Source organism: Cornus florida, unplaced genomic scaffold, assembly GCF_030987335.1.
Source record: "Cornus florida cultivar Cherokee Brave unplaced genomic scaffold, ASM3098733v1 CherokeeBrave_3.0.0_Hap2_Chr01, whole genome shotgun sequence".
In the NCBI taxonomy this organism is placed as follows: domain Eukaryota; kingdom Viridiplantae; phylum Streptophyta; class Magnoliopsida; order Cornales; family Cornaceae; genus Cornus; species Cornus florida.
The window spans coordinates 84,221,583-84,230,908 of NW_026775571.1; the positions used below are offsets into that span (position 1 = coordinate 84,221,583).

A 9,326-nucleotide genomic window follows, 5' to 3' on the forward strand; every position below is an offset into this window, starting at 1 on the left:
TTTTTAGTTCTTTTAAAGGTTTTCTGAGGTATACAACCATATTGTGGCGGAAAGTCTAATTGCTTACATACATCAAAAAATTGTTTCTTAATTTGCTTAGACTCTCTACATTGTCTACACTCCTTTTTTAACATGTCATAGACATGGTTAACCTTATCTCCTATTGTTAATCTATCTCATCGAGGATTTTCTAACCATTTTTCCCAAATCTTAGTTCCTACACTTCCTGGTAATTTCTGAAGATATCTATCTAATAAGGTTAGATCTCTAGGTTTTCCTGTGGCGGAGAAATATTCAAAGAACTTATTCGTGTAGTCTCTTATGTATCGAAAATCGCAAATTTGTAATAACTCTAGATTACGTAAGGCTTCATTTTGTTTAACTTGAGTTTCTTCTAATAATCTGTCTTCACCTAATAATACCCTTTTGATTAAGCTAGTAAACTGTTGAATTGTAAAATTATCTTTTAAGATGTTGTAATCATTAACATAATTAACTTTATAAGATTGCCACCAATTTTGAATTGTGCCTCTTAATAGAGCTTCACAATAAGTTACGGCTTGGGTTTTATTATCAAATCTAGTTAGGATAACAGTTCTAATACTGTCTTGTTCTCAATTATCGATTACTCTTGATCAGTCTTGGGGATCATGTTGTGATATGTCTAATATGGTTCCTGCGTCATGTGATGGGATATTATCGTAGCGTTTACGATATGGTGTCCAAGTGTACATATCGGGTATATTTCTGTTTTCAACGTATGTTTCTTGTGTAGGTTGTAGTCTTTATCCCATGAGATATTCATCATTTGTTCTATTAGTACTACTCGTTGCATTATGCATTTCTTAGTCTACAGACCCTGTAGGTTGAGAGGTGGATTCTGCTGGTTATTTTCCTTCTCTATGCTCTACTTGTTTTTCGACATTAACATTTAGTTCTTCTTTTAGTGTGTTTAATTCATGTTTTGGGTAGAAAGATTCAAATCCAACTTTTAATATATTTCACTTAATATCATCATTATTTCCTTCGCTTAGATAAATGCTTTCTCAAGTTGATAATTTGGTTCAGGATATTTTTCGAGTAAATCTTTTAGTTCAATATTGTCAAAATCATGCATTATTTTATCTAAAATTTCGTCTTCCAATCGATCATAAAGAACATTTATTTCTTCAGGAGATTCTATTTCTATTAGTGTAGTTAAAAAGTCTTCTTGGGTATCATCGTCTAAATTATCCTGTCTTTTATATTTACTAAACCGTATACTAGCATCTCCACTATTTTTAATGTAGATCATATTACTTTCGGGAATCTTTTTAGTATTAGTATTAAGATTAGTTAATTTCCATTATGTTCCTTCATGGACAATACTACTTACTTTTCTAACTTTTATCATTTGAACATATTTACTACCAAAGGGCTTAACTAATTCACTGAATTGAGCTTTAAAGTTTAAATTATATTGATTAACTGCTTTTCCCATAAATAGAGTATTAATTAGTAGATTTTTGAATTGTCCTTTCATATTGTATCCTTTTATGGATATAGCTATCTTAATATGTTTACTGAATTATCTAGTATTCATCGTGTAGTTGGGAATACATTCTACAATAGCTGCATGATCTGCTAAATCTATTTCAGCGCTAGTTATTTGAGCTTGTTAATGGTTATTTCATCGATTATCATAAATATAAACAAGTGTTTTAGTTCCTATTTCACCTCTGGTTAATCCTACTTTACCTATCATTATGACACCTAAATGCATGAGTTCTAGATTATTATCATGTAATTCTTGACATGCTTCGGGTGTTATAAGATCTAAAATAACTTGATTGTCAACTACACTTATTTCTCTCTGGCTAAAATGATTATATATCTTACTCTGAAAGTCTAGTAAATTATTGGAATAAAGGTTAATTTTATTTTTTACCTTCTTCATACTTTTTTCTATATATTTTTTAGCATCATGTTCATTATCATATAAATCTTCTACTCTCATTTTCTCTTTGGCTTTTCTAAGAATAATGGCCATTGTGGTATCTTTCTATGGGGTTGTAATAAATTTACATGCTTGGTGGTTTCAGGTGGCGAGAACTGATTATTAGTTGTTAATTTTATCTCCTTTATTTTATCTGATAATACAGATAATTCTTTAGAAGACTCTCTAGGGGTACTTTCTTGTATTACCTCTAATTTTTCTTCAAGTTTATTAACTTTTTTAGACAACTGAAGTAATAACTGGATTAAAAAGCTATTTTGTCTAATATGGATATTGGTTAATTGGACGTCTGTTTTAAAACTGGTAAATCCTACTGGTTCTTTATCAATTTTATAAAGTTCGGATAAAGCTGTTAGATAATCAGGATTACTAGTGCTCATAAAACTATTGTAATAGCTTTGGATATCAGTTTTGATAGATTTTAAATAGTCTATAATTATTTTTTGACTTTCAGTAATACTTTTAATATCACTATTTATATTTTTAATTGCAACTAATATTATTTTAGTGTCTAAATTATTTGGACTAGATTATGTATTACTTGTTCTTTAATATAATCAAGATTTTCTCCTAGGCGTTTTATCGAATTATCTAAGTTATTAAGATCTATTCGATTCATAAACTTAAAATAGTTGTCTTCTAACTTCTAAAATATTCTGTATTCGAATAATTCTTGATCTAAGTTGGTCTATTTTTTGTTATAGACCACGCGTTGTGTTTCCTAATTCTTGGATTACGTAACAATTCCAAAGTGCTATTTGACAGAATTTTAAAACTTGTAAAAGTTCTTCTTTAGGTATATGGTGCATAAAATAAGATTAAGGGGTAAAAATATAATTTTATCTTACTAACGGATTAAACTAGAACTTAGTTTATGTATTTATAAATATACAAACTACATGTATGAGTAATATACTTTTGTTTCTACCACTGTAAATTTTCCCATTACAAATTCAACTCCCAAATTAAAATATCTTGTTGGGTCCACTGAAGTATCATTTCTATTGACCATCATACACGAAGGAAAGACTTGATTCCGGTTCATTCCCCCCCTCTTTCCTCTGTCTTTTCTCTTTATTATACACCTTTTTTCCCACACGTTCCATGTCCAATTTGTCAATTGTCGGTACTTATAAATGAATTGATTGCGAAAGGACTAGAGGTGGCGTTTGTGTTTGCCTCGTGCTAAATTATTTGTACTTGGTTATATGGGTAAATGACTTTGATTATTATTTAGGTTAAAAAATTTGACCAGTATAACTAGTTTTGAAAATTAGTGAAGACTTAACACGATAAATGATATATTTATTTGATACATTTAGTTAAATAGGTTATAAATTAATTAAGTGGTCAAATACAAATATAATATATTAATTATCGTATTAATTTGGATCGACACATATAATTACGATACGAACATAATTAAGTTAAACTCAAACCCAATTACTCGATATTGTATTCGAATTGTGTTAACTTATAGTGTCAAATATTACCACCTCATGCACAGACTCATGAAGGCCTTAGTGGGGCAGCTGCCCTCATTGAAATTATTTTATTTACAAAATTACTTTTAAATATAGTGAAAATTTTGACATTATCCCTACTTTTTACCACCTCATGCACAGACTCATGAAGGCCTTGGTGGGGCAGCTGCCCTCATTGAAATTATTTTATTTACAAAATTACTTTTAAATATAGTGAAAATTTTGACATTATCCCTACTTTTTAATAAAAATTTCAAGTATGTCTCTGCTCAATTTCTACTTATACCCTACTATATTTTATGTATTGTTATTTAAGACAGGCCACTCATACAATTTTCTGGGTCCTCACCGGGGTAGCCCCTAGAAGGACTAAGAACTATATAGATGATTACAAGTCTATACACTGATTAAAAGTCTATATATATATAGTATCGTACTTTTTGAACTACCATTCTTACACACATATTCACTGCGTATCTCAATGGGGTGGCCACTTGTGAAGTTACTGTTATGGGTTTTCATAGTTTTTGTTCAAAATCATGGACTGCAGGGTTGTCTTGAAGAGGAGAGGATTGGCTTGCTTCAAGTCAAGGCCTTCTTCATGACTCTCAACAGTGGTGATGATGATCATACAAGCCATGATTTGCTTCTTCCTTCATGGGTTGATGACAAAGAAAGCGAATGCTGTGATTGGGAGAGAGTTGCTTGCAACCACACTACAAGCAGAGTGGTGGAGCTCACTCTCGATAATCTAAAGCAATACCAGTTTTTGATTTTCAGTCTTACTGTCTAAACATCTCTTTATTTAAACCTTTTGAAGAGCTACTGAGTCTTGACTTATCTGGGAATAGTTTTGATTGTTGCGTTGAGAATGAAGGTAATTTAAGTTTTCGTACTTATGCAATCCTTTTCCATTTCATTTTTTTTTCTTTTCTAAATCTTAAATCAAAGCCTTCCATTATTTCAAATAATCCGCATATTTTTCAATTTTTCAATATTTTGTTATTTCACTTAGGTCGAACATGATATATGTGTTTGAGGGTTAAACTCTCAACTTCTCCTTTGGGGGACAGGTAGAGAAGAAAAAGAGAGAATCTCAAATAGGCTAGTGGCTCAATGATATACTCCCTCTGTTCTCCAAAATAGATGTACATTTTGAGAACTGTGACATTTTGTATTCATTTTTATAGCTTGAAACCTTAATGAAATTTTTTTAAAATTAGAAACCTTAATGAAAGTTTTATGGGGGCTCGTTGAGTCGTTGTGAGGTCCACGAGACCCTCACTTGTTCGGCTTTTAAAAGTATAGAAATGATAATAATTTTCTTCAATTCCATTTTCAAATCACCAATTCTAAGTTTCCGAATATCACAATAGCGATAACTTAGAATTATACAAAAGCATAGAGATTTTGTTTTTCATTTGATGTGATTATTATCTCTTTGCAGGTTTTGAAAGGTCTTTGAACTTGGAGAGGTTGGAGATCTTAAATGTTGCTCGAAATAGCTTCAATAACAGCATCCTAAAACCTTTGGGTTTACTCTCGTCACTGAAAACTTTGAATGTCAGTGAAAATGGGTTGGAAGGACCTCTTCCTGTTCGAGGCATGTTCTGCTCACATAATTTATTAGGAGCATCCAATATCCAATAACCATTTTTTTTTTTTTTTCTTTTTTCTGTTTTTTTGGGTGTAATTTCTATTCAATTTTCTTTACTCTTCCTGTTTCAATTAATTTAACTTGGCAGATTTATCAACTCTGAGGAAATTGGAGAAGTTGGATCTAAGCCGCAACATGTTGAATGCCTCCCTTCCAGTGCAGGGTAAAAAGCTTGGATACCTATTTATAATTTTCTTTTCTTGTTGAAGATTCGAGAGTTGTCTCCTATAATTTTTGCCATTTAGAGTGGCTTCCAGTGATCAATTATGCTTTAACCTCTGCTCTTGTGGACAAACCTTTAGAATGTTTTTTTTTAAAGGTAGGAAGTAAACAGGACATGCCTTGAGAACTTTGTTGAATAATTGAAACCCTAAAAATCTTCAGAACTCATAAGCACAACTGACCATTTGAATGTTATTGAAAGAAAAACATGACCAGTACTATAACGTACATAATTATACAGGTGAAGATGTACATAATTATACTGATACTACTCAATCTAATGCTTGAAGATATTTTCTTCTCAAACCTCTCCGAACATTTTCATTTTCATTTCCCATTCCATTTTGACCCCTGGTCTCAAACCTCTTGGAACATGTTTATGGTACAAATTTTAGTTTTTGGTACCACGGCCAGCATGATGCTAAAATAAGCCAAATCATATCATTTTTAATCATGTCCTCAATTCTTCTCAGATTACAAAACCTTGTCAAAGTTGAGCAAGCTAGAGCACCTGGATCTAGCATTCAACCATTTCAGCAAAGACATTCTAAAGTCTTTGGGTAATCTCCCAGTTCTTAAATTTCTATCAATGGAGTTCAATCAAATGGAAGGACCACTTTCCAACAAGGGTATGTTTATTCCAACTTTCTTTTCATGTTCTGATAAATATTTCTGAATTGGTGCCTTGCAACTTTCAGGGTTGGGTAAAATTCCAAATGTTTATTCCTTTCTCTTTCACTTATTGGCACTAAATTATGTGTTCTCAAACTAAATATTAGCTTTGGATAACGTATGTATTCTGTATCACACTTTGCTGCAGAATTAGCAAACCTTCACAAGTTAGAGGCCCTAATTTTGAGTAACAATCAATTAAGTGGCACACTACCAATCCAAGGTAAACAAGAATCTTCCTTCTAGTTTATTTGTTGAGAGGATAATTTATTACGGAAATAGGTTTATATTTGCTTGTTCTACAGAAAGATAACAGGTTACACCATTTTCAGGACTTTTCTTAACACTGTATCTACATTGTTCATTTGGTAGATTTCATTTCATTCAAGAACTTGGAGGTTCTAGATCTGAGCATTAATAGCTTCACTGGAAACATTCCCCCACAAATAGGGGCCTTGACTTCTCTCAAGGCTTTGTCTTTGGCGTATAATAATTTCACCAACACATTGCCTATTCGAGGTAAAACTAAAACACTGCATTTGTTCTTTGCTGTTATAGTAGTATCTTCATTAGGTATTTGTCGAATCTTCTTTTTCCGACCACCTTTATCAAATCATTGTGAGACAAGACAAAAATTATAGCTTCATGTTTTCTTCTTTTGCAGGTTTGTGTGAACTAAGGAACCTTCAAGAGTTGGATCTTAGTGTAAACACATTGGATGGAATCCTTCCTCCATGTTTGAGCCATTTGAGATCCCTTAGAGTGTTAGATCTTTCTCAAAATCAATTCACAGGAGACATTTCTTTTATAATATCAAACCTCACATCTCTAGAATTCATCAATCTCAACAATAATCGTTTTGAGGGTTTATTCTCATTCAGCTCGTTAGCTAATCATTCCAAGCTTGAGTTCGTTGAATTAATGGGAGCCAGAAACAAAATGGAAGTGGAAACTGATCATTACTCAACTTGGACTCCCAAATTTCAGTTGAAAGTCCTTGTGTTGTCAAACTGCAACCTCAATAAGCTCACTGGTGAAATACCCAAGTTTCTCTTGCACCAATTCAAATTAAGAATAGTTGATCTCTCCCATAACAACTTGAAAGGAGTATTCCCATATTGGTTGCTTAATAACAATGCACGACTTGAAGTGCTGAATCTGAGGAACAACTCTCTCACCGGTCAATTTGATCTGCCACCACGCCTTAACATGAGTTTTTATTGGATGGATGTCTCAGCCAATCACTTTCACGGGCAACTTCAAGAAAAGATTGCAAGAAGGCTTCCATACATTTCATATCTAAATTTATCCAGAAATTCTTTCCAAGGTATTCTTCCATTATCACTTTGCAACATGAGTAACTTACAGATATTGGATTTGTCCGTTAACATGTTCTCTGGAGAAGTACCAAAGGAACTCATTTCTGGTTGCATCAATTTGTTTGTTCTGAATTTATCGAGAAATAAATTTCATGGCCAAATACTCTCAACACACTTCAATTTGACTGGCCTAATGGTTCTGCAATTGAATGACAACAATTTTTCAGGAACTTTATCCAACACAATTTCGGATAGCTCTCTGATTGTGTTGGACATTAGCAACAATTATTTCTCAGGTGTGATTTCTAGCTGGATAAGTAATATGACAAATTTGTTTACAGTCATCATGCGAAATAATTCTTTCAAAGGCCAGTTGCCATGTGAACTAGCTGTATATGGGGTTTTGGATGTCTCTCAGAACTCTCTTTCAGGATCATTACCTTCTTGCTCAAACCCACCAGAGCACATTTATTTTCAGGCAAACAAATTCACAGGACCTATACCAAATGCTTTTGTTAATTCCTCATATCTGTTCACTTTGGATATTAGAGATAACAACTTATCTGGCAATATTCCTAATGGGATTAGTTCACTCTCCGGCTTAAGAATACTTCTGTTGAGGGGAAACCATTTGAACGGTTTAATTCCAAATCAATTGTGTAAGTTGAATAAGATAGCCCTCATGGATCTTTCCTACAATTCTTTTTCTGGATCAATACCTCGTTGCATCAATAATATCTCTTTTGGAAAGATAGGTCCAGATGACCGCGTGTTTAAACAGGGCGATTATCTTACATGGAATAAGCATACAATTGGTAGGTATGGAAGTCTCTTGGTGAGAACATTGAAAACAGACTTTGCGGATGATGTCTATAATGTACCAGCTGAAGCCGAGTTTGTTACAAAAAGAAGGGCTAGCTCCTACAAGGGTGATATCCTAAACTTCATGTCAGGATTGGATTTGTCATGCAACAACCTAACAGGTGAAATCCCACAAGAGCTAGGAGAGCTAGTTTGGATTCATTCATTGAACTTGTCTCACAACCAGTTAAAAGGAAATATCCCGAGAACATTCTCTAACCTGACTCAAATAGAGAGCTTGGACCTTTCTTACAATAAGTTGAGGGGAGTGATCCCTATAGAGCTGATTGATCTCAATTTTCTGGCAGTCTTCTCTGTAGCTTACAACAATTTATCAGGTAAAATTCCTGACAGGAAAGCACAATTTGGGACATTTGATGAGAGCAGCTATGAAGGAAATCCTTATCTTTGTGGACCACCACTACATAAAAACTGTACCACCATTATTCAGCCTCCAAACTCACCAACAACCTTTTCAGAAGAAAAATGGTATGAAATCGACCGAGAGGCTTTTTATGTTACATTTTCCGTGTCGTACATTATGTTCTTATTGGCGTTGGCTTCTGTTCTGGCTATCAATCCGTATTGGCGAAGAAGGTGGTTCAATGCCATTGAGGATCATATGTATTCGTGCTATTATTTTTTTTTGGATGCTTTCTACAAGCTATTGGGTCATTAGTAAGTTAGTTACTGTTTGATTATGTAGACATAATACATCAGTCAAATGTAATAATGCTAATAACTAGCTTTATGCAAACTCATGTTGATTGAGCGATTAGTTCAAATTTGAAGATCTATCATTATCTATTCCTAGTAAAAATTGTTTGGCATTTGACATTACATGATTATTGAACTTTTGTTCATTTTAGGATTTGGGATAATTTAGCAAAAGAACAATTTTGAATTCTTTAGTCAGAACTCTGAAGATAACTGTTGAAGAGAATATCAGTGTGACTTGGAGTGACGACGTTTACGTGCAAAATAATGGAAATTAGCGTCACTTCGGATGGCACTGGTGGGGTGTCGGCCGAAGACCACGATCAAGTCAGTGTTGCTTGTATAATAGAAAAGTTAATTATGTATTAAATGTCTAAGAGTTTTTTATTCTCATACCT

General features: G+C 33.2%; 1 protein-coding gene across 1 annotated transcript; it reads left to right on the forward strand.

Moving 5' to 3' along the window:
* The first annotated feature begins 3,848 nt into the window (after positions 1-3,848).
* On the forward strand, positions 3,849-9,031 carry LOC132303697 (receptor-like protein 13). The gene is made up of 7 exons (XM_059801077.1): positions 3,849-4,357; positions 4,928-5,083; positions 5,226-5,300; positions 5,833-5,988; positions 6,180-6,254; positions 6,404-6,550; positions 6,696-9,031. Exons 3-7 carry the CDS (start codon positions 5,273-5,275, stop codon positions 8,888-8,890), a joined length of 2,601 nt encoding a protein of 866 aa, XP_059657060.1. The 5' UTR covers positions 3,849-4,357; positions 4,928-5,083; positions 5,226-5,272; the 3' UTR covers positions 8,891-9,031.
* The last annotated feature ends 295 nt before the right edge of the window (positions 9,032-9,326 follow it).